Below are 25,551 nucleotides of genomic sequence, written 5' to 3'. Positions count from 1 at the left end.
TCCAATCCAGCCTTGGGGACTCGCTGGAAGCTGTCTTAAATTTCTCCAGCTTCTGAAGCTCCCATATTCGGGGCTGTAGACTGTCTGCTTGACTACATATAGCCATGGCTGATGAATACCAGGCTGTTCACAGCTAAGTTACAAAAGATTTCTCAGCCAGTTATCAGCTGTTCAGTAGAAATACAATAGAGAACTCTGCAGCTAGTGGATTGTTAGACAAGCTGTAAGGCTGCATGCAGCCCAGTGCTTGCTTAGTTGGCTTTGTTTGTTTTCCTAAGCAGTAAATTCCAACTATCAAACCCTCTCATCCTGAGCACCGTCTAAAACAAACAAGAAAACCCATCAACAACAACAAACGAGAAAGCCTGATGTGCCTTTTGGATTGCTGCTCTTACTTAATACACATTTGGTAACTCCTACGATACACTGCATAAAAACACCTGTAAGTCAGAAGGAAATGAGTATCTGTCAGACTTACTTTACAACAAGACAAAGCACTCCAACAGAGAAAAAAGGCAGTATGCCTGCATGGTAGCTCAAGAAATACTGAGATCTAAATTGCTCCAAGAGCTGTCACATACTCACTGTCAGCTTGAAATCAGCTTCATTGCAGCCACCACCTCGACGGGGAAGGAGACAGCCCAAATATCAGACGCTTTTCAGAAGGTACCGGGGGATCATCTCTTTCACTCAGTGTCACCACAGAAAAAGCAGGTGGGAGAGCTGCTGACTGCGCAGAGTGCCAGCGCGATCTGTGCATCAGATAAACATGCCCTGCAGGGTTTGGGGAAGGTTTCTGCAGAAATACCAGCAGGGTCACTCTAGAGCCAGCCCTGCGAGAGCTCCTATCTACAATCCATGCCTGCCCGCAGGTATTTCAGTCTTGTGCGTATGCTGGGTTGCTCTGACCAGAAATGTGGGTATCCTTGGCTGCATCACTATTACTAGATTTATACGTATTTCAAAACACAAACTGCTGCCAAGAAAAAGGAAGAAAATAACAAGGTGAGAAGAAGAGATGAAACAGGGGGAGAGGGACACAATTCAGTTCCTCTCTAGACAAAGCACATTTCTAACCACCGTTTCTTATGTAGAATAATTTTTGTAAATCATAGACCTGTCAATGACACAACCCCTTAAACTAAGGCTTAAGTTCTGCTCCACAAGTGTTTGTTTTTTTTCCCTTCATTGATCTTAATCCCACAACCATTACTTCTGCAGATGAAAAGTTACCTTATAATTCCCTGCATTCACATACTGCCCATTAATACCTGTCACTGCTTTACATACATAAAGGGGGGGGGGGGGGGGGGGGGTGGAAATATCACAAGGAACATAAAGGATATTGACATTTAGTGTAGCCTCTTCTATTCTAGGCACCATCCCTCCAGCACAGCAGCAGCCTGAACTTTTGCCAAATCAATCAACGGAGTTGCCAACAAGTCAGTTGCTGTGATGGAGCCTGCTAGCTCAATCAGAGTACATAATGCAGAACAAAAACAGCGCTCCCACCACTGCAATGCAGACCACCGTCATAGTAGCATCACAGCATCATGACAGACGTGAAGGAAAATTTAAACTGTTTCCTTGAATTGTTTTTATTTTTTTTTTCCCCCAAAGTTTAACAGGTTTGCACACTTAAAACAACATTATTTAGCTCCTACCTTCCTCACATTTACATTTTCTTTGCTGCAGTGTGTATTTTGTGATGGTCCCTTTAATCATTTTCCAGTTGTTTGTAGAATAGCACTTTACTCATGCTCATCGTCATACTTAAAGAGAATCAGTTGTGCCAAGACCTCATTAATATGCCTGTCAGCGACAAATTTGGATAGTAAAACTGACAGCTCATAGAGCCAACTACTCCTGGTCTTTTTCTCTTACCTGCAGAAGCTTCAGCTTAGAAGCAATAAGGGTTTTAAAGGATTCTGAAGCTTTTTGGGCTCCCACAAATACAAGCCCGGCTGTTCCAGAAAGATTGGTTTACGTGCATGAAAAACAGTCACAAATCACTATCGATGTGTTAACAGTTCATTACTACAGCAGAAGAAATTGTTTTCAAGTGTCGGATTTTATACAAAAGGAAGGCTTAAAACTACAGCAGTGCTTGGCCCCGGAGCAGTAAGCAAACGAGGCACATTCTTAGCTTTAACCACAAGTGGTTCCCCTTAAAAGTCAGCGACACTGTGACACGGATGTACAGTCAGACAAGAACTTGAGTGCTTGCAGAATCGATTCCTTCCTTGTCAAAGAGTGATTACAGACCAAAAACAGCTCTCTGCACTCAGCCACACTCAACAAGGAAGACTAAAACAGGATCTTCCAAACACTGAAACTTCAGGAGGAAAAAAAAAAAAAATAATCAAAACTAAAATACCCTATTTCCACAGTAACAAGAAAACACCAAGACATCTCAGATTTCTGTGGGACTAGGACTCCTGTCTGCAGTTGCAGTGAAAACCAGCGCAGCCATACATTACCCCAAACCAACCAACCAAAAAACTGGGCACTGAGATTTTATTTGAGCCTCTTTCATGAGCCAATGATCACCATGGGTTAAAACATCAGCTGTGCCTCAGGGAGGCAAGCAGAGCAGAGCACATCCTATTACCCTGAAATCCCTACCTCTGTGATCAGCTCGATGAGTTTTCTAGGGCTCTTCCCTCTCTCCACGTTCCCTTCAAGAGCCTCCATCTGTTCACTTCCTTTCTTCCTGGCTACAGGGCACAAAATATTTTTGTGGTTCTTACAATCTAAGTTCAACACACCTCCACTATTTAAAGCAGTACCAAAAATAGTGAAAATGTCGCTATTAGCATGTACATACGATTCTTTAAAACATTTAGATACATAAAACCCAGCTCTTAAAAATGCTGTTGTGTTTTAAAAATTCATTGGATCTCGTGTTAAGCTACTGCCCGGCAGGAAGTCTAAGCAGTACCTGCAGCCAAGCTTGTCTCATAGCCAAAGGATTAGTATTGCTTTCACTCAAAGAAAACCTAGTATTTTTGTTCTTCTACATGATCTCTGCTATTCTACATCATGAACAAAAATGTCCTTCAGAGTCCAGCTAAGTTGGAAATTCACTGGACTTGATTTAAATCACTGTGTGAGGGAGAAAAAGAAAAGCTTGAGCTGAATTCATCGCTAAAAAAAGAGACATGCACTAAATAGAGGTAACTTTGGCTTCTTTAGTAGGTAATTAACATGCACACAGGATATGAAAAAATGTTCTGATTAGCTGCTTGTTTAGTTGATCAACAGTTGTGTTTTTTTCCTATCTTTTAGTAGTTCTCAACATTTTCTATAGCTGTCATTATAGGGTTTTTATCTCATAAACGTGCCTGTGGCCTTGCAAATATCAAACAGCTGCTGGACTACATGTATGTGTGCACCACCATGCCAGAAAAAGAGTCCCGGAATACTTTTCCGGACAACAGATAGTGAGATCAACAAAAGCTTTCAACAGTTTTGACTCATTAGAGACCTTGCAAGTGGAACACCATCTCCTCAGCAGAAATGTACTAACAGGCAACCCATGCTGAACATTCATGCTCAGATCTTCGGACATAGTTTTAACAGGGCAAGGCATTTTCAGTCCCTTTCCAACTCAGCGTTTACTCTCTCCAAGAGGAAACACTTTAGGCAGATTTATTTCTTTCAAGTCTATTTTTCTCTTCATATGTTCATCTACTCCCCTCCTTATTCTGATCATCAAATTACTTTTCTTTCTACAACAGATGCTGGAGTACTCTGTCCCAGTTATGTTGCTAACACAATGCATCCAGATCCAAGCTCGTAGTGTGAAGTCCCAGCAGAACAGAGCACGTCATTGTCTGTCTGTGTATATACAGTAATGCAGCAAGGAGAGGGAAGACCTCTCTCAGCTACACAGGCTGTATCTGAATTACTTCACTTATTTCCAAGCATTCCAAGCTAGACAGAGACTTCACAGGAGTGCAGTAGAAGCAAACAAATAACCAGCTCATTGAGAAAAGGGTTTCTAGGTTAGCTTAGCTGACACAGGAACACAAGCTACAGATGTTACAACATGGCTTTGTGGAAAAACACCATCTAGCAGCATGGATTTGAACAATGTGAGACATGTTTAGAAACATATAAATGGAAGCAGAAATTTTTTGTTGGTAATATTTGATTAAAGCAAAATGTTGGGATATGTAAGAACAAGGAAGAAAAAAGGCACTTAGAACAGACATCTTAGACTTTTTATTTATCATCCTGCTAAAACATATTGTTCAGTCTTGCTTTAACCTGTACTGTTAAGTCCTAAACAAACAAGAGGCCTTCTGGTCCATGACACAACAGCATACAACATTGACAGTTTGGTGTAAGCATATACTTAGGCATACCCCAATACTTAGGCTATGCACACAGAACAAGCTCCTGCAATCTCCTGTATGTTTTTCCTAGCACTACTGACACAATGAAGGAAAACATTTCAGCATTGGCAGGAACAAGCTGAAATAAATTTCGCAAATTACTTTCTTCCACAAATTATTTTGCTACCTTGCTTGGCTTTTTTTTTTTTTTTTCCTTCTGCAAAAGGATTCTGCACTTATTCCCATGAGAACTTTTTTTATTTTGTTCATCAGTTTAGCTATGTAATGAGCTTTCATTTAAAGCTGCCATTTGCTGTGAAAAGATTAACATGATTCAAATAAGTTAGTGAAAGTGATTGTTGTTTGCATTTCAGCATAACATCACAAATGACTCTTTGTGTACTTCCTTGATTTTGCACATCACCTATCTTAAGTGATAAACACACTGTTGCAGTGTTTCTACGTCTTCCTTGTATGTCAAATGGGAAAAAAAGTTTAAAGTTTAAGGTATTAAACAGGAAATGGTGAAATAGCCTTTCAGAAATATATATAACCTAAAAGTAAAAACAAAAGACTTGCAAAATATTTTGCAGTATTGTCCAAAAGAGACATGCCCCAAATTACATAACATATCCCTGTTAGTCAGAATTTCATTTATCACTGGAAACATTTCACTTTTTCTTTCTTCTTTTTTTTTTGTTGTTGTGAAACAGTTTAGGTAACAAGTTACTAGTCAGAATTAATGAGTTATGTTCACTATTTTGCAGTTCCCAATTTAGAGGGATATGAGATCACACAAAATAGAAAAAAATTCACATGCAACAAACATGAAGCCTTGCATGCACTTCTAATTACACTAACTACTCACTTTTCTGGAAAAGTCTCAAATTAAGAACAGTTACCTAAAATAGAAGAATTTGGCTCAAAAATAAAATGCTATTAGTAACACAAATGTTCCTGAAACATTTACTAATTCAGCTATTCCAGGCCCTAAGAATAGATCTGTGATGAGGTGTCCCTCCACTGCTACAGACCTCAAACATACCTCCACCTACACCCCCAGGAAGGAGAGAAAGGGCGCAGAGATCTCACCAACCAAGACTGGACCTAGGCTACTAGTGAAGAGGTGGGACAATGTGATATCAAAGAAGAAAAGGAGGAAGACTAAATACTATTTGTAATTTCTAAAAGGGGGATTAAATGGTATTAATTTCTGTAAGGGAAACTAAACTGCTCCCTGAAAACCTTAAGATCCAACCTGTTCTTTCTGTTTTACAAAGGTAAGAGCCCCGGAGAGCTCAAGAGCCACAAATATAACATTTTCAGCTTCCTGTGATAGTCATCTTTCCTTCTGAGTTTACACAGCACTTCACACAGGAAGTCGACATACAGATTGACAAAAAACTCATTACTACCGTGTAAGACCAAACCAAAAACCTCTCGGTTACTGTGCAACACAGCCTGTTGAAAGATTTGATGCCTACAGATCTGCCTTCCAGACCACCAGCCCTGAAACAAATACTCCATTCAAAAAAAGAAAAAGTAGTGTAAGCCTCCACTTCAGATTTCAGCAGCTGCTGTTGAGCACCAAACACACACAAAGATCATCAAGATAACAAGCAACATCTCTGCTCTAATCTTTGCACATTCTCTTTAAGTCCCCCTTCCAGCAGGGGCAGCTTTCTGGAGGAAATTCATTGCCTAAAGCCAGCCCAGCTCCAGGTCTTCTCCCCAACAGTGTCACCAGCACCCCTGGGCCACAGCTTTCACTTCAGGGCACCGAGTCAGGAGGCTGTGTGCATGACTGCCCGGCCGTCACTTCTCAGCAGGGGCAGAAAGCACCCTCGAGCTGCGTGCTCAGGCCTCGACACCACTTCCATTTCCCCAGCTGAAGCGCAGACAGACCTTTCTGGCGTTTTGTTGCACAACGCAGGAACAGGGTTATGACAAACAGACCTTAAAGCCACAGCAGCACGATGGCTGCCTCTCTTAAAAAAAAAAAAAAAAAAAAAAGGGGGGAAAGACTTAGCAAGACGACTTTAAAAACAATTCCCTCTCCAAGTGCATTGAAGAGGGAGGCTCTTTACGGGAGCGTAGGCTACAACTCGGTGACTGCAGTTAGCCGAGGGAGCGAAAGGCAGGATTAAGTACAAAAACAAAACACCAACTGCTTGTACAAGCTGCAGTTACAACATCGCCTAACACAGAGGTGCCATTAAAAAAAAAAAAAAAAAGAGAGAAGAAGAAAGAAAAGGAGCCAACATTGCTAGTTAAACCGACAACATAACCCCGCAGTTCTGGCTGCTAGCCTTCTGGTTTCAAACCATGCGGTGCACAAGTTGTAGCTTTAGTGGATTTGGGAAGAGTTTGAGAAGAGTTTGCCTTTCTTTTTTTTTTTTTTTTTTCCCCCCGGATCTGTCACAAACTCTGCCCGGCGCCCGAGGTGCGGGACGGATGCTCGGCTCCATCTTGGGCTGCCCCCGCTTCGCTCCGGGCCCAGGGCACCGGGGAGGCTGCGAGCACGGAGCAGGAGGAAGAAGAGGAGGAGGAGGAGGAGGAAGAGGAGGAGGAGGCGGCTCCCGCACCCTGCCAACACCAAGCCCCGCAGCCACGTCCCAAGCCGCGGGCAGGGGCCGCCGATACTCACCGCTGGGGAACGGCTCCATCTTCCTGCCCGGCTCCTCCCGCAGCCCCGGCGGCGAAGCCCTGGCGAGACGAGCGGAGGAGGAGGAGGAGGAGAAGGAGAAGGAGGGTGGAGGAAGAGGAGGAGGAGGAGGAGGAGGCGCAGCCGCCGCTCTTCACCCGTCCTCCCCCCGCCGCCGCCGCATGCTCGCTCCGCGGCCGGGCGCTGCCCTGCCCTGCCCTGCCCTGCCCGGCGCGGCTCAGCCCGGGCCGCCCGCAGTCCCCGCCCGGCGCCGCCCCTCCGCCGGCGAGGCAGGCCCAGGCCGCGGCCCCCCGGGGCCCCGCCGCCTCCTGCCGGCCGGGAGGGCTGCGATGGAGGCCGGGGGCTGCGGGGCGCAGGCCGCCAAGAGGCCTCCGGGGTGCGGTGCGGTGCGGTGCGGTGCGGTGCCTCCCTGCCTGCCCGCCCGGCCCCCGGCCCTTGCTGCCGGCCTAAAGTGCCATCTTGTGCGCTGCCAGGCGGCGAGTTTGGGCCGGCGGCTCGGGATTTAAAGGCCCCCTGTTTGTTCTGCCCCCCCAAAAAAAAATAAATAAATAAATAGATAGATAAAAACAAAGTATAGCCCTGTGTTTCTTCCTCAGCTTTTCTGACAGGGCTTGAGGCACACGAGAGCTAGAGCCCGGTTACCACTCCTGTGCTCACTGCTTCCTAAACCCGTGCAGGCACTTGTCCACACCTCGGTGACTTACCTACCTTGACACCCCGATAGCACCAACTCGGTGTTAGAGATATTTCATGTTTAAAGTTAAACGCTAGCCCTAACGCTAGGCACGCTGCTGTATGGTTTCAGTGACCATTCGCTGCGATCCTCTCACAGCGGCAGCATGACACTCCTCGTAATAAGACATCACAACAGCCTCTCCTTGTAAGAAAGGCTTTATGTTAACAAACTATTAAAACAGCAAAGCATTTCTTTTCACAGCTTTAAATGTCCTGAGAGGCTACTTTTCTGAGCACTAACCCTGCCTGACCTGTATTTAAATACATTAACGAAGCATTAATAAGACCACAGCTGACTCTGCAGCGCTGGGATCCTACACGGTATCACACAGAGACTGCAGAGAGGCCTGGGTGACTTTTTTGAGCTCTCAATCACTTCCTTTCACCATTCTTCATTTTCTCAATCCAAAATCCTTAATTAGCATGATACATCTCTGTGAAGCAGAAGAGCCAAAATAAGGTCATGGTCATGAGCAGAAATTTCCATATCTGGATGTTCCTATTAAAATCAATTTTCAAAAGAATACAGTGAGAACTATTCATACAGATAAAGTTAGGTATAGAGGTAATTTCATAGCTCTTATTCATATCCATCCGATATTAGATGAATAAGTTTCAGTATAATTTTTATAAGCACATTTAGAGCAGAATTAGAACTGAAGCTCCAGTTTTGATGGAGCTGTTAAAATCAAAAAGCTAGAATTTCTACAGTATGATAAAAATCTATGTCCAAAGTTAGAGATCCTTTTCACTGTAAAATTCAGTTTTTAGTTATGGTTTAGTAATGGTACAAGCAATTTATAAAAGTGAAGGATGTTAAATTATTTTTTATGTCTTTAAACCAATAATTACCATGCTGCCTTTTTTTTTTTTTTTTTCCCTAAAATACAGAATAAAACATTTATTTAAATGTTTGAAGCCCTAAGTACAGTCTTAAAATGTCTGCAACAGCTTATGTTTCACCCTTGTTTGGCAGCCTGCATTCAGCAGTGTCTTCAGCTGAGTCTTTTCCATGGGATTGCTAGCAGGCCTGCCTCTTTCTCATATTTGAAGACCTGCTTTCCCTAAACAATGTCTGAGATATTTCAGCTTTTAAACAGCAGGAAACATGACTCAGACCTTCTTTGTTCTGGTTTATTTTTCTGGTCAGAGGAACAGAGACCTGGCCCTACAAACAGCACAAGCGTCAGGTAGACAGTCGGGTGCCTTTGATACAGTGGAAAGTGTCCAGCAAGATCTGTATGCTGTAATGGGACATAGAGGTTTGTAGTTGAGCAGTTAAAAGGACTCCAGAGGTTCAAAGGCAAGCAAGTTACTTCACCAGCCTTTTTAAAATATGTCAGAGGTAGCTCACACTCAGGTGTGGGACTGGTGAAGCATCTGGCCAACAACCTCAGGAGGAAATGCAAAGATTGCCCCAGTCTAAAGCCAGAGCAGAAATGGTGCAGTTCTCTTTATTCCTTGACTTAGGTGGTTGATACCACAGGGTGATGTGTTAGTTTTCTCCTTAATGTGAGGCTTAGTGTTTAAAGCTGAAATTGTTTCATGGCTGTACTCATAACTGCGTAACTCTGACACCCTCTCCCACACCTCCAGCAAGTGCAGCTGTTGGTAGCCAGTGTTTGCTCAGAGTATTATCCCAAGCAATCCACAGCATTATGTTTTCAAAACAGACAATAGCTTTATCTACTTTATCTATTATCTATCTATCCATTTATTTATTTCTGTAGGTGTTTTCATACATGAGATAAGCAGGTCCTTCCAAAGAATCGTCATTGCTATGTGTTTATCGGCAATATTTCCTAGATCTACACTCCTTTTTGAATAGTTTGGCCTCTTTCTGTGTCTCTTTCAGAAGTTTTGAGACCGTTGATTGACTACAACACATTTATGATAGGGAAAGCATCTCAAAGGCAATGATATTTCTAACAGTTAGATGAAAATAAATCTAAGAGAGGAAAGTACTCTAAGTGCCTCAGTGAGAAAAAATATTCCACCATGAACTAAACACCCGAGAATCCTTGCACAGGAACAATTATAATTTTGCATATAGAGGTACATAAGAGACAGGGAGCATTTAAGTAACCAGATGCAAGAACATCTTCCATCAAGAACTTGAAATGAATCAACAGATATAAAGACAACCACGTATTATTAATCCAATTGCTCACAAAATTATTTGCTTTAATTGCATAACTGTATATTTTCTTAGAGCCCAGAAAATACTGCATTTTCTATGGCCTGGAAGAAGGATTTGTCAAAGTGCCATTTGCAGTTCCATTCCTGACAGCCACATAGAAATGACAGTGGCACATTAAGAGCCTTGATGGATTACAGTGCTACAATACAGATCAAGAGCCAATCTTAGGTGTGTTCTCAGGAGGAAGAGTCATGGGCTAGCACATCAGATCATTTTATTGTAGTATAGACAGGTTGCCTGTAAATGGTCTCTCTGTTTCACTGTTTCTGTTAAGTCATAAAAAGAAACAAAACACTATCAAAACTTCCAGGTCATAAAATTAAATCTATTGTTTTTTCTCTTCCATATGAAATATTTCTGGAACTTTTGTATCTTACCTCTAGACTGTAAAGACTCACATCTTATTTTTGATTTTAAAAAGTGTTCTAACAAGAAATTATCATGTATTATTAATACATCCACCAAGTAACACAGAAATGACTTGCCAGCTTTTGTGATCAAAATACTACAGAGCATGATTCAAAAGCTGACTCTTCTTAGATGATATTAGAATACAATTAAGCATGATAATTTAGGCCGACCTAACAGCTTGCCACTTACCCAAATGGCGATGTCCTCCTTCTCCCTGCTCAGCTCTTCCCCTCTGCCTATACCTGTCTGATGCTCTCACTGCTTACTTTGCACCAGCTCTGGCACATGCCATTTCCCTTGGCAGGCTGTTTCAACTCTTCCAACTCCATAACTTGGCATAAAACTAATTCAGCAAATCAGTAGGTAGCTTAATTCTGAGTTACAGATTTTTATTGGAACCTGAAAGGAATCTTGCTAGCATTAGTAAAAAGGAGGGCTTAGGAACATGCAGATGAGCAACCTTTGCTCAAAGTGAAAGGCAAAGAAGAGAAAGGAGATTCTTCACCTCTGTTGGGGTGAGCTGACAGACCTGCACAGCTTTCTATGCCAATCCCCTCCTTGGAGCTCAGTTCTGCAGCTTTCTACAGGTATGGCCTTAGCCCTTCCTTTCCAGTAATTCACTTCTCAGCTCAGTTCAGGAGGCTGTCAGTTCCTCTTATCTATCACTAACTGAAATTTTATAGCATTGAAAATAGCTGTTTTTTAATTCAGGGGAAAATGGTAATAAACCTGAGAAAGAAGCTTTATAAAGTAGGAGATGTAGCCAGAATATATCCATGCTAATTTTGAAAACACTTGACATTGGCATGACTTTTTTCCTATTGAAGTCAACATTGACTGACATGTACTGCAATAAAGTCACAGCAACAGTCATGAATTTTGAGAACTTTAACTACGGTGCTTAATGAGTAAATTATAAAAAGGATGCTTAAGTATCCTGTTTTTCATAGCCATAATAATATGGCAGAATTAAAAAGCGATCCGTGTTCAGAGCTCGTCTTTGAAGTACCCCTTGGGCAATGATTAGTGTTATTTTCTGCTTCTGTAAACTGGGAAACTGCAAAAGAAAGATGAAATGAAAGTGAAATTATCAGCTACTTATCAGAAGCAGAGTAAAGCTAGCTCTTGATGTCACGTGTTTATTCATATTTGTGCTGGTATCACAAAACAAAGTGATGTAAATCATGGAAGTGTTGAAATAGGAAATATGAGACTGCTGCATCACCCAAAATAGAAAACTTGTCTTCTGATGGATATGTCCATACAGCACGGAAGACTGTGGCATCTGGTTGATGTTTTATTTATCTTCCATACAGCAGGAACAAGCACAGAGGATAGCAGGGCAGTCAGGGTATTGCTACAGAACACATGCATATTGTTGTACATACTTTTCTGGAAGGCTTAGTTTTGACATCCCTATTTTGGTTCCAGTTGTGCAAAGCTCTCAGGAGTGTAAAAACCATTACAATCATCTGAAGAAGATTCTAAGAGAAAATCGTAAGAAAACAATGAGAATAAAACTTCAGTAGCAAAACATTTCGCTTAGTGATTCTCTGTCGTAGTCGTAAATTATGTAGTAGGCTGTAGAGCTTTTACTTGCACTGCAAATGTAGCTTTAAGTCAGACAACATAGGTTGAAGGACAGAGATCACAGAATACTGTAAAAAAGATGCACAGGCCGTTGGTACCTTTTAACCCATGCTAATCTAAGTTGCAGCAGCTCAAGAGAACAAGGAGGCAGGAAGTGACACCAATATATTTCAGCTCTGATTTAAATATATATTCAGCAGCTAAAGTTCCTTCCCCTTGCCTGAGGTGAGTTTTGCTGGTGTTTTATTTCTTTCACTGATATCCATATATATGTTGGCAAAGTTCCTTTAAAAACAAATCATTGAAGAAGGCAGAAAACAAGTAATATGGTAACACCAAGTTGATAGAGATAACATTAAGAGATAACATTACTTCTAAATACAGTGAAAGTACTCTGTTACGTTTTTCAATAAAAAGTGAAAACAATTTCACAATTTCAGAAGTTAATACAGCCCCTTTCATTTTCTCTATCTTAGGCAATACTTGATGCTTTTTACCTATTTTATTTTATTTTATTTTATTTTATTTTATTTTATTTTATTTTATTTTATTTTATTTTATTTTATTTTATTTTATTTTAATTATTTTATTTTATTTTATTTTATTATTCTTAACAGTCATTCTAAGCAATAGATTGGACTTAGTCCATTTACACAAGAAGCCTGTTGGGGCTTGTGTGCTACTGGGTGATGGTAGTTATCATTTCATGAGAAACTTATTAGACAACTGTTACTGTTGTAACATTATAGTCCACAACCCATTCATTGGGAAGGCTCTCCATACATTTGTTTTACAGCCACATACATAAGAAACACTGATTTTATGAGATTCTGGTTATTAGAGTAGTAGTAGAGTTACAAGATTTCTACAGAGAAATTCAATGCAATCTAAATTACAAATAGGAAACAGATAAGCTATACATTCACACACAGGTATGTGAACTCTCCTTGTAGTAACAATTGGAAAAGATAATTATGGGTATTGTACAAAAAAATGTTTTAAAAATCAGCATGCCACTTGGTCAGGATAAGCTCAGAGCAGTGGATAGTATAGATATGAACAGACACAAATAGCTAAAGAGTCCATATGGTTTACCAGAGGGATAGTTCTGTCAGGTACCCAAAATTTTATATGGGTTGGGAATGCATGATCCGTCCACATCTGTCTTTGAAGGCAGAGAATAACTACCAGTTGGCAGAGGACCAATACTGCATAAAAGATTTTTGTGGACTTAAGACACTCTAGTACTGAACAAGTTAACCTGGAACAGCTTTCAAGTATTGACAAGCCCTTCCACTAAGAAAAAAAGCCATGTTGTGGTTCAGCTTTACTCAGGAGATATATCCAAAAATCACATGCTCATATAAAATGACTGGTGCTCCCTTTTTTAACTTGTCACCTTTCATGTTAGTGGTTCCATTGAGACTGAGTCATACAGTGAAACAAGATATTGTCATGGGACTTGAAGACAAAGAAAACGTAACTTATATGAGAATCAAATAATGTAAAATGTCAGTCCCTCAAAATTAACACAAGCTCTGCCTACTTTTAATCCTTCACTGCAATGTTTTTAAATGCGTCAGTTTTTGAAAACTCTTTAGCTAGACTCTAGTTTTCAAGATTTTGTGCATATTTTAGATTGTGTCAAGGGGCCACACTACTGATACAAAAGGCTAGACTGGTGTAGCTCTATTTGATTTTAGCAGCTTTACAGTGATTTACAAAACCTCAGCAATTAACTCCATACTTTCCAGACTGAAATCTGTTTTTTCCACAGCCTGGTGTGGAGAAATCAACAGGTTGCTATCTTCCCTGCAGCTGAAACCATGGAATTCACAGACACATACCTGCACGCTAATTGCAAGACTACGTTCTTTCCAACACTGGTGATTTCTGTCCAAGTGCAAAATCATCACCTTTATGACTGAATAAAATCTCACCACCACAGCTGCCAGCTTCCAGCTAGGTAGAGGAGAAAGAGAGCTCTGCATTTCACAGTAATTTTAATTGTCATGGTTTGGTGAACTGGGATACCTCACTGCAACATTGCATTTCCACCACAGTCTTCTGCAAAATAAATAGATAAATAAATAATCATGATTTACATTCCCTGGAATGGCCACCTGCAAGTACACATACGCAATTACTAGTCTGCTCTTGCAACATCCTAGCTAGCTTCCCACAATCCCCGAAGCATATCTGGCACTGTGTCCCCATCATAATTAAAAGGCCATGCCTTCTATCCTGCTTCCTCCACCCTCATTACCAGTGTGAGAAACATAGGAGAGAATCTAAGTGATGGTTCAGGAACCCTGGACCAAGCTTCTGGGAACAGTGAATAGAAAATGCTCTCCTAAAACAGTCAGCTTTGAACTTGCCACAGTAGTTTGTAGCCTTCAGTGACACATCAGCAACAAACAGGAATGTTATGGTTACCCAGCAAGTCTCTTATCTACCAAAAATTAAATATGAAGTTGAGGGTGACATCCAAGAGTAACATCTAAGTGTCTTACCATCCAATTTCTGGGGAATTCACAGGACTTCAGCTGTGTGTGCAGCAGCCCATTTGTGCTCACTGTAATGGAAACCCTTAGCACTCATCAGGCGCTACCGTGGCTGGGCACTGAAAAATGGCTTTGGAGCAAAAGAATGGACAATGGGATAAAAGAAGACAGGTAGGACTGTCCTGTAACTAAAACTACTACAGCACTTTTCACGTCTGGAGGAAATACTGCAAAACACTGGGTGAATACCACCAGATGTTCATAGTATTGGAACAGTGCAACGCTTGGTGGGGTGTCCAGCTGGAATGCAGAATATGTACTTTGAAATGCCAGTGTGCTGTGAGGTGATACAATACTAGGAACATGTAATGTAATCACCATTTAACAATGTGAGGGGTGGCCCGCTGCTTGTGCAACAACTGCCTGGGATCACTTAGCACCGACACACAGCAGTATGTTTCGAGCAGAGATACTGCCATATAAGACAAACTACAAACTACAATAGTGTCACATTTCTTTGGGAAAGATAATAAAAGAAAAACAAAATCACCATACCAGCAGACGAGACGTCACTTCCATATTTTAACAAAAAATTGTGTGAGATGAGCGTGTGCCAGAGGGACACTGCTATTTAAATAACAGCATTGGCACACACAGGCTCCTTCTGTGCCAGAGGCTTCTGGGCATGCCCTCGCAGAGCAGAGCAGAGCGGAGCAGCAGTTGCACCCGCAGAAATATGAGCTGACTATGAGCAAGTCACTGGGTCTGGGAAGCGGTGGGAGCATGCTGCCTCCTCTAGACAGTCAGCTCAGTGGCATTAGTGAGCACCTGAGCCGCATTGGAAACATGGGCTAAATTGCACAGAGGTTTCTGCAAAGGAATTCCTAAAAGCGTTCTAAAAAGGCTCACAAACTCTATTGGTTAGCTGCTTACAGATCCAAGTGAAAAAGAAAAACCTGGGAGAAAGATGAAAATTATTTAGGCACAAAGGAGCTTCTGAGCTCTCGATGTATGCTGTGATGGCTTTACAAAATGTAGGTTGGTTTGAGATTTGAGTGCACTTAACTTTATCTTTTCATCAATTGCTGTTTCCATAAGCATCATAAAATACCATCCAAAAATAATTGCCAGGCTGAATAGAAGAGCTTTCTTTCCATTCAGTCACTTACAGCAGGAAACAAACAAACAAACAAACAAACAAACAAAAAACCTCTAACAACCTTATTTATACCAGCAAGGTGAGATGCATCATAGCAGCTTTATTTTAAGTCTTTCCCTTAGAGATCTACCAGTGAGTTGTGGGGCAGAAACACAGTATCTACAGAAGAAGCTTAACCTGTCTTGTTGTGGTAATATTGAAATATTTTTACTTGCCTAACTGTCTTAGAGATCCATTCATTGTTTGGTAAATTTCACCATCTGAAGATTAATATATTTGAGTTACAGGACACGTATAAGCTTCACCTATTAGGAAATTGGAGCCACCTTGACATATGCCTTGTACATTCAAGTGTGGAAAGGCTGACAGTGATAAATAGTAAAAACTTACAGGAAAACTCATGCACTTACTAGAATTGTTTTTGAGTTTTTACAGTAAACTATACATTTCTCCAAAAAAAAAAAAATACTTCTTGTCAAAGCCTTGAGAGTAGTTTACCACCGCTAAATATATCACTCTACAGTTATTTCCTGCAAAATGATATAGGGAAAACATGGACTGTACCATGGAACAAATTAACTACAGAAATGGAGAAATACTAACTGAGCAATAACTGGCTCTTGCAAGTAGCAAACCCTCTGATTGTAAGTGAACATCAAAGAAATTGACAATGGCTAAGGGGAAGGAACAACTGTCAACAAGCAGACTTTTACTGACAGTGAGTAATACATTTTTTAATCCTGCCTACCTTGTACTGCAGGGTTATTAGGAGGTGTAATTGGCTATAAATTTTTCATCTTCGCTTAAATCTGAAGTAAAATACTGCTATATATGGTCGTATTTGTGAAACTCTGGGACCCTAAACTACTTTGGGAATGCAGCACATTGGGTACTATCAAGGTGCAGCTCCTTTTTTCTCCTTGTTAGCAGTTTTCTTTCTCCAGGGTGTATAGATGAGAACTGGCTGTAATGAATGGCTATAACTTTCTGCACTAACTACCTACCTTTACTTGCTAGTGGCAGAGCTCTTCTCCAGCAGTGACATGCAGACAGAGAACTGTAGCTGATTCTCACCTCTTTCCAGCCTATATATTGCTCAATGATAAATGAGCTAAAAGCAGATGTGCTTGCAAAACCATGTCCCTAAGCACCATGTCCAAAAAGATTTAAGCTGTTTCTATGCTGAAAGCATAAAAAAACAATATAATTAAATAAAGCATTTCAGCCAAACCATATGTGGAAGACGAGCCATATACAGCAATGTGAAAAGCATCTGGAGACAACCCTGTGGTCAAGTGACAGGCAGAGCACCTCACACCTTCCAGAGTGAGTTGTAGGTGTAGGGGCAAAAGGATCGTTCAAGTTGGGCATTCATATTGAAGCATGTAAAATCCTTAGATATGTTTCACAAACTAGCTGCAAGATCTTAGCATTTCATTGTGCGAGGCAGCTGTATACCTCAAGAGCGTTTCACAGGAATAAATCAATTTATTTCCTTTGAAAGCCTCAATATATTAATTTCTAGCAATCTTAGAAGTAAGACTCAAAGGACACTCTAATTCCTAACTAAATTGAATAGAGTATACAGGATATTTTGTTGGCTAAAAATCTTTAAAGCAACATACCAATGGAAGCCCTCTAAAATGCTGTGCTATGGGTTTTTAAATAAGTCAGTTGTCCTTCTGAGCTTTTACCAATTACTCACTGATCTGGGGGGCAAAGGAGTGGGAGGAAGCATGGTGTAATAGTGCATACTACCTCTGTCACCTATTTTGAAATTCACCTTTTTAAAATTCAAAAACAAACAGGCAAACAAAAAACCACTATGTACTTATATCTAGAGGAAAGAGTCAAATTGAGAACCTGCTGTGTAGGGAAAGAGGAAAAACAGTATGCTCTTTTTTCCCCAGTCTCTGACATTATTAGTCCAAGTGAAATTAGCAGGCTACCCCAGTGAGAAGAGTCCATTTCAGGGCATTGTGGAGAAAAAATTCAAGGGGAAGTTTAAATAGACTGTAAAGTCTGAACAGAAGGGGAAGGGAGGTTTTGGAGGTCGCAAAATGCAGAAATGATATGATCTAAATTCATATAGCAGGACAGTGGCAGGCGGTCATGTGTTTTCTGTAGAGCTGCTTCTCTTTAGCAAATCATTTCTTTATGGGAACTTTTTTTTTTTTTTTTTTTTTTTTTAATCTAGTCTCTATGTTCTTCACCCTTTCAATCTGCATCCAAAAACTTCTGCAATATCATATTCACTTCCTTCTCTGTGGTGGTTTTACCCTGATGGGCAGCTGAGCTCCACCACAAACACTCTCTCACTCCCCCTTCTGAAAGAAAGAGGGAAAGAAAATGCAATGGAAAGGGTTTAAAAGTTAAGGATGGGGAGATCACTCAACAAGGATCGTGACGGGCAAAGCAGACTCAGCATAGGGAGACAGTAAGATTTACTGCCTAGTACTAACAGGCTAGACAAGTGAGATCCAAAGGAAAGAAACCAAAAATGCCTTCCCCCCATCTGACCTCTTCTACCTCCTCCCCCCATGCAGCACAGGAGAACGGGGCAAAGGGGGCTGTGGTCAGTCTGTAGCACTTCGTCTCCACCACTCCTTCTTGGTCCCTCTCTGCCCCTGCTCCTGCGTGGGCTCCTCTCCACGGGCTGCAGCTCCGGCCCGGGGCCTGCTCCTGCGGGGGCTCTCCATGGGCCGCAGCCTCCTCCAGGCCACATCCACCTGCTCCACCGGGGGCTCCTCCACCCATGGGGGGGCTGCAGCGTGGAGATCTGCTCCATGTGGGACCCATGGGCTGCAGGGGGACAGCCTGCTCCACCAGGGGCCTCTCCCTGTACAGCCCGCAGGGGAACTGCTGCTGCCTGCCTGCAGCACCTCCTGCCCTCCTGCGGCACTCACCTGGGGGCTGCAGGGCTGGTGCTCACTCCTGTCCCACAGCTGTTGTTATGCCGCAGTATTTTTTCCCTTTTCTTAAATCTGCTCTTACAATGGCGCAAACAACATTGTTTATTGGCTTGGCTCTGGCCAGCAGCAGGGCCCTTTGGAGCCATCTGAAACTGGCCCTTATCTAATATGGGGCAGTTTCTTGATTCTTCTAACAGAGGCCACCCCTGCAGTCCCCCTGCTACCAAAACCTTGCCATATAAACTCAATACATTCTCCTACCAAAACCATAAACCAAACCAAACCAAATAAATAAAGCTACGTTGAACAATAGAGCAAAAGGAAATAGGAAAAAATACATGTATTCAATTTCCTCCAGCTACGTAGCAGACAAAGTATATCCCCAGGCAGGTAGTTACAGCATTATATTTTGACAAGACTTATGAACCAGTTCATAGCCTTTTTTTTTTTTTTTTTTTTTTTTTCCTAGCAGATCCTCCTTACAGACATACTTGACAGTTTCAAATGAGGGAGAACTTCAAACGTTTCTTTCAGATTTTTTATCTATATTTGCTGTTGACAGCTTTACTAGATTATGAACTTGTCCCAGGACTTCCTTTCTGAATGAATTCTGTATCCAAAACACCAGCACCAGCACAGAAAAGAAACAATTGCATCCTTTCTTATTTGGTTCATATCTATCAGATGTCATTCCACTCTCTTTTCAACCTTGCTTCAGTAGCCAGTTTCTGAGACTGTTCGAGGTGCTTCTGTAGCCATCTGATGCTCCTAATGATGGTATCCTACACAATCCCATTAGTTCATCTAAAAAAGGAAATGTCAATCAATACCTCATCTGGGTCAGCTTTAATCATGTACCTCTACCAGAAAAGCACTTGCTATCAAATGTAACAGACAAGGTAAAAAAATGTGTTTAAAATACATAACCATATTAGTGAGTTGTGAACCTTTCCTTATCCTGACCTCTGAAGCACTGTACATAGAAGAGGCTTGCATATTACATAAATCACCAGTGACTTATGAAAATTGACAAGATCGCAGGAGTCAAGTCAGTTTTTCTGTAAAGCAGTGCTCCAGCCAGTTATGATTACAGCTTGTGATAAGCTCAGCTCCCACCTTTATACTTTTCTTTAGGTGGTCCCTGTAACAAGGAGCACAGGAAGTTGTCCTATCATGCAATAGACCACCCACTAAATTTTGCACATGACTTTAATCATGATTGAAATAAACGTGATTTTGGCAGTTTTCCTAATAAGAAATTCACATTGATTTTAATTAGAATTTAATAGTGTAAGAACTACGTTTGGTATAAAATTCTCTGGCCCAATATATGATCTATAACAGTACCTGTTGCCAATGCTTAATGAATACGTATAAGAAACAGGAGCAACAGATACAGATAAGAAACATATGTTTTCAGCTTCCAGAAAACTTCTGTGTGACACAGTAATTATTTATCAGATGCATGTCTATGTTGTGAACTGCAAATATTTTTCAAAGCAGAGACAAAAAATAAAGACAGGAATATTAGATAGCCCACTGTATAAATAAAAAAGGGATACACATACTACTGTAAGAACCATTGCCTACAGCAGTACTCTGGAAGGATACTAGCTTATAGCATGCTGTATAGATTAGTCATGACCCAATACTGAAAGACAAAATTTTAGTGAGAGTATTTGAAATATTTTATCTTTCTGGTTGTTTGTTAGTATGTCTAGAAGCATACAAACTTTCAAGAAGTATTAATAGGAAGTCACAAACATCTTCTTACTCATACTCAGAGGAAAAGTAAGATATACCTCAAATAACACTGAGTCATCTAAAGAGAAGACAAGCACCTACAGCTTCCTTGAAGGTTAGTGGGAGAGATGAATACCACCTGTGATAATCAGACCATTTTCATGTTAATAGGATTTTAGAGACTTGACATCACTTTAGAAACCTGTAAGTATTTACATTTTTCTTTTGAAGGTTCATGGCATACTTTAGGAGCTGCAAATCACTTAAATCAGAAGAGAATACATGTCACTAAAGACAATTCACTGAACAGTTCAGGATACAGACTACTTGTTGGTACTAGTCAATTCCAGCACTTTAATCTCTCATGAGCAAAAGGAACAAAAAGTATACAGTACTACAGGGGAACATCTGTCAGGAAGTAAAAAATGTTTTCTTTCACTAAAATAAAAGTAAATATAAAATAAGCAAAATAAAAGCACTTTCCTACTCTGATCACTGTTCAGACTAGCTATAATTCAGACTACTTCAGCTGAATTTTTGGCAGTGCAAATCTTCTTCTGAAATGTTATTGTCAGTGACTTGACAAGTCAAAAAGACAATAAATTTGAATTGTTTTTACTAGCCAGAAATATACCTCAGTTGACTAATGTTTTGTTATTTGAAACAGTAGAAGCCTACCCTGGCAAGACATATATTATTCTGCAGTGAATTAAATTCAGATTTTCATTTCTGAAAAATATAATCTGCAAACTTTTTTACACGAATTGAATAAATTTTTCTTTCCTAATGATTATTAAGATTTTGGTTGGAATTCACATCACATTAAAACACTACCCCAGAGCTCCTGGAACTTAATTCTCCAAGTCATGGGTCATATGTTATGTTAGGTGTTTGTTTTTTTTTTTTTTAATCTCTTTTTAAAAAATGTCTGATCTAATGAAAGGAAGGTAATTACCTGTATAAGTATTTATAATAATCACAAATAATTAACCTTTATCTTATTTTTTGGTATGTCCTGCCAACCATGACTAATAGCAGTATTTTGCAGGCAGGCAAATACCAGCATTTTAAGTTCAGTTCAATTGTCCAAGTAATATTTTGACACATTGGGTTCCAGTCTACAGCATGAAGAAGAGCTGACAGATCATGGGTCTTGATTGTATCACCTTTCAAATCCATCTTCATTAGCCTAGAGAAATGAAATATAAGTAGTTCATTACAGCTTTTATCCAGTTTGTGATCAGCTTGTGCAGTTAAGACTGCTCATTCATAAAGATGTATTGTTAGAGTCTCTAGAACCAAACATGATGAGTCTGTCAAGTGAAGTCAAGTCTTATATAGTTATTTATTAGAATGTGTTTTAAAGGCTTTAGAATCTATTTAAAATAAAGGGACTTTTTTTTTTTTTTTTTTTTAAAGTATGCAGTTTAATTTTACTGTGTTATCTGTATTGTCTGAATCTTCCCTGTGTTACCTGAATTGTAGGTTTTAAACTGGTTTCACAGTGCCTAGAGTTTTCTTTAATGTACTGATGTAAATGTTTCTACAGTGCGGTAGTTGCCAAATCTGAAAAGACTACACAAGAAATCTTGCTTTGAAAATTGTTCTTTTAAGAACAATTTTTAAAACTGTGCAGGAAAGTAATTACATAAAGTAAAATATGCATCTACATTTTTCATGTTCTACAGAACTGCTATGGAGATCATTATGCTTTCCTGCTAAAATATCTTAGTACTATCTTTTATATATATATATAATTCAGCAAAGAAGATTCCTTCCTTTCTGAGATAGCTGATACCTGTCAAAGCATAGAGGTTTCTATTCTTTTATACACTGGAACAAGGTAAGAGGTCAGGTTCTAATTGTTTTTACGTAGACTCATAGGCTGCAGATATTTCTGCCTGATGTCAGCACAGAAGTATGATACAAATCACACCTATATCATATATGAGACATTTTCTGTTTGTGTTTATTTGTTTTATCTTCTCTTCATTTAAGGGCTACATTAAAGAACATGACAAGATCAATGCCTAACTTATATAATATTTCCTGCAATTTTGCTTGACTCATTTTAATATAGTTGACGCTTCTCTCTCATATTGACTTAGAGGTTAAACATCATAAAGCTTCATGTCTCCATTCTGAAAATATCTTGGAATTAGATACTTTCTATGAATTTGCAGTGTTTTTTGTTTGTTTGTTTGTTTGTTTTCATGAAAATGAGAATAATATGGATTTTATAAAAAGCTACAGAAACAGGGAGAATTTAAAATCTGTAATGTAAATTTTTCACCCATACCTAGCCAAATCATATTTTCACTCACTTTTAATCCTCTGAATTTACATCCAATCAAGACACAGGATGGTCCAGTTTTTGTTTTAGAAGCTAATAGGCACAGCTGAAATGATAAGCTAAGTCTATATGCATGCTGCATTTTTTCAAGGATCTGGCAATCTGCCCAGTATTTGAAAGTCAGGGAGGATTTCAATAAGTAGCACAATAAGTAACACAGCATAATAGCACCAGCTACTTATCACTCTGACTTTTGGCAATCTCTCCTTCCTGGGAAAACTAATTGATAGCCAGCTATAGCACTCACAGCTGAGCTGGGGTAGCTTGTATTAAAATTCAGGCTAAAGCTTCTTAGCACATTAGATCACAGAGGGAAGGAACAGTATTCCAGTCCATAAACAGAGTGGAGAACAGAAATAAACATCAGAGGAGCATTCATCATTCAACAAGGAACAGAACTGTTGTGCTGTGCTGTGTGTACCAACTGACAGAACCAGGGAATAGAAAAGGTCAGCGAAGGCACTGGGCTCCTTATTGCATGGCAAGTGGAAGAACTGCAAATCAGAGAGCAGTGTTACATCAAAATTGGCCTTACGTGACATTATTACAGCTGATGAACAGCAGCTGGGACAAGACTATCCCCAAGAACATGCTGACATTAAATATTAACCAAAATACCAGTTCATCATGCTCTAACCACTCCAGCAAACTTCTGTTTACCCCATAGCACACGGACAGTCCTTTCCTTGGGTAGTTGAGCCAAATTTGGAATAGCTCTCTCTTTCATTTCTTACTAGCATAGGATAGAGAGAGGCAGGAAAGTAGTTTTTTACTTGCTTTGCATTGGAAATTTCAGGATAATCTTGTCAGGCATTTATTATACCATTAGCAATGTACTCATTAGCAGAGTAATAGTAAGATTAAAATCATGTACTTTACCTTGTTTTTTAACGGGGAAAAAAAAAAAAAAAAAAAAAGGCACAAGACTACTTAGAAGGAAAAATACAAGGATGCATGACTCCTAAGGTGTATCTCCAATTTACAGATGTAGGGCTCAGATAGCAGGTCATGGTTTAGTCCCAAAGAGTCACTTGTAAATTCTCCTTATATAGTCTCTTCTGAGTTCCATTCCACAAATCATCTGGAAAATTACTCCAGCACGCTGGAAAAGCATGAGAAAAGACATTATGAACGTAAAGGAGAAAAGTGTTAAAAAGCATTTGATGATAGCAACTAATGTTTCGACCTAACTGCACTTCACACACACACACAAATCTGTTCATTTATTTCCTATTTGCACAACTTCAAGGCTTTTCTTGAGAAGTTAATCATCTAGTCAATGGGTCTTAAATGAAGGCAAGTATCTAAAAGTATCTAAGCCACATACTTTAATTTCCTACCACATCCAATCCAGTTCCTGAAAAGACTAATTTCATGCTGGACACAAGAGGGTATTGCAAGTCACAGGTGAGTACTAAGAATTCAGAAAAAAAAAAAAAAAAAAAAAAAAAAAAAAAAAAGTATTCTGCTGGAAAAAGACTTTCTCATTCCTGGTCTTCTCATTCCTGATATTTACAAAATCTTGTCTCCATTGAATGGGCAACCACATAACCTTGCCACCAGCTGCTCCAGCTGTGAGGTTATGCCAGGACTTAGCTGTTTACTCAGCTCTATCTGCAGTGTAGTGTCAGGATCCCTGGGAAGCTGCTGGGAACCACTCCCAGAACTACTTCTGCTTTTCATTCAGGAAGGTTCATGGTACTTTTCAGGGAATTCTTGGCTGCATGAAGTTTCTACAATCCAGCTCATGAGGCCAAGAAGATCAAATACCTTTGCCTGTTATATATAAATTTTTAAACCACCTCCCTAGGCAACCCGTCCCAGTGCCTGACTGCTCTTTCTGAGCAGAAATGTCTCCTCATTTCCAACCTAAACCTCCCCTAGCACAACTTGAGGCCATTCCCTCTGGTCCTATAACTGGTTACCTGTGAGAAGAGGCTGACCACCAGCTCCCCACACCTTCTTTTCAGGCAGCTGTAGAGAGCAATGAGGTCTGCCCTGAGCCTCCTCTTCTCCTGACTAAACAGCCCCAGCTCCCTCAGCCACCCCTCACAGGACTTGTGCTCCAGGCCCCTCACCAGCTCCATAGCCCTGCTCTGGACACGCTCCAGGGCCTCGATGTCCTTCTTGTAGTGAGGGGCCCAAAACTGAACACAGTACTTGAGGTGCAGCCTCACCAGAACAGAGCACAGGGGGACGATCACCTCCCCGGTCCTGCTGGCCACACTATTCCTGATACAAGCCAGGATGCTGTTGCATTTCCAGGCCTGGAATTATTGCCTGATTTTGCCAATGAAATAATATTTCTGCATTTCTTTTAAAAAATAAATAAAGGTTTTTTGTTTTTTGTTTTTTTTTTTTTTTGTAAATGAATCACATTGGGCATGTCCATCTTTTTTATTTTATACTGCAAGCAGGAAGTTCAGCACGATATTCTCTTTCTTATATTGACTTTTAGAGTTATATAAAATGAAAAAGACTTAAAATTTTCTCTGGCCTGATTTGCATCTAGCCATCTTCAGCTTCCTACCTACAAAAGGGTATGAAAAAAAATAAGAAACAAATAACCTGAGGATAAGGGACAGCACCCAAGCAAAACACTCAAAAAGCTTGCCTTATTATTATTATTACTATTATCTGTATTATCTCTATTACTATTAATAATAATCTTATTAATTTTGTGCCTAATAAGTAACAATTCAGTGAGTCCTGAGAATCAGCTCACTTGCACAATACCAATCTATACTTTCAATACTTGCTTTAGTTTTCAGTAGAGTAGTGGAGCTCTGCTACTGATCAGCAAGACAAGCTGAAAATACCTATATCCGTCAAAAATATTATTTAAAAAATGTACCTCCTGCAATGTTAAAGTTTTCCCTTCACTTCACAAGAACCAGAGGAATTCCTGTCTGGTGTTTCCATATTCGTCATCCCTTTGA

At 40.2% G+C, this 25,551-nt stretch overlaps 1 protein-coding gene and 1 long non-coding RNA gene across 4 annotated transcripts in view; both read right to left on the bottom strand.

Annotated features, from left to right (window-relative positions):
* Positions 1–7,382, bottom strand: part of LNPEP (leucyl and cystinyl aminopeptidase) — a 61,967-nt gene extending 54,585 nt beyond the window's left edge. Inside the window, exon 1 of one of the 3 annotated variants that reach the window (XM_084503573.1) lies at positions 6,988–7,382. Coding sequence is in view for 1 of the 3 variants with exons in the window: in XM_084503571.1 (XP_084359697.1) it covers positions 6,988–7,006 (19 nt within the window). In the remaining 2 variants the exon portion in view is untranslated. Of the gene's footprint in view, positions 1–585; positions 605–6,987 lie in introns of those variants that run through there. The other 2 variants (XM_084503571.1, XM_084503572.1) reach the window with 2 other exon arrangements.
* An 11,459-nt stretch (positions 7,383–18,841) lies between these two features.
* Positions 18,842–24,682, bottom strand: LOC311427120. The gene is made up of 3 exons (XR_014687214.1): positions 24,538–24,682; positions 23,492–23,714; positions 18,842–19,320 (listed from the first exon to the last, which is right to left on the bottom strand). It is a non-coding gene; the product is annotated as an uncharacterized lncRNA (long non-coding RNA).
* Between the last annotated feature and the right edge of the window lie 869 nt (positions 24,683–25,551).

Source organism: Aythya ferina (genome assembly GCF_964211825.1).
Source record: "Aythya ferina genome assembly, chromosome: Z".
In the NCBI taxonomy this organism is placed as follows: domain Eukaryota; kingdom Metazoa; phylum Chordata; class Aves; order Anseriformes; family Anatidae; genus Aythya; species Aythya ferina.
Note: the sequence above shows the minus strand (reverse complement) of the source record. Positions and strands in the feature narration are given on the sequence as shown.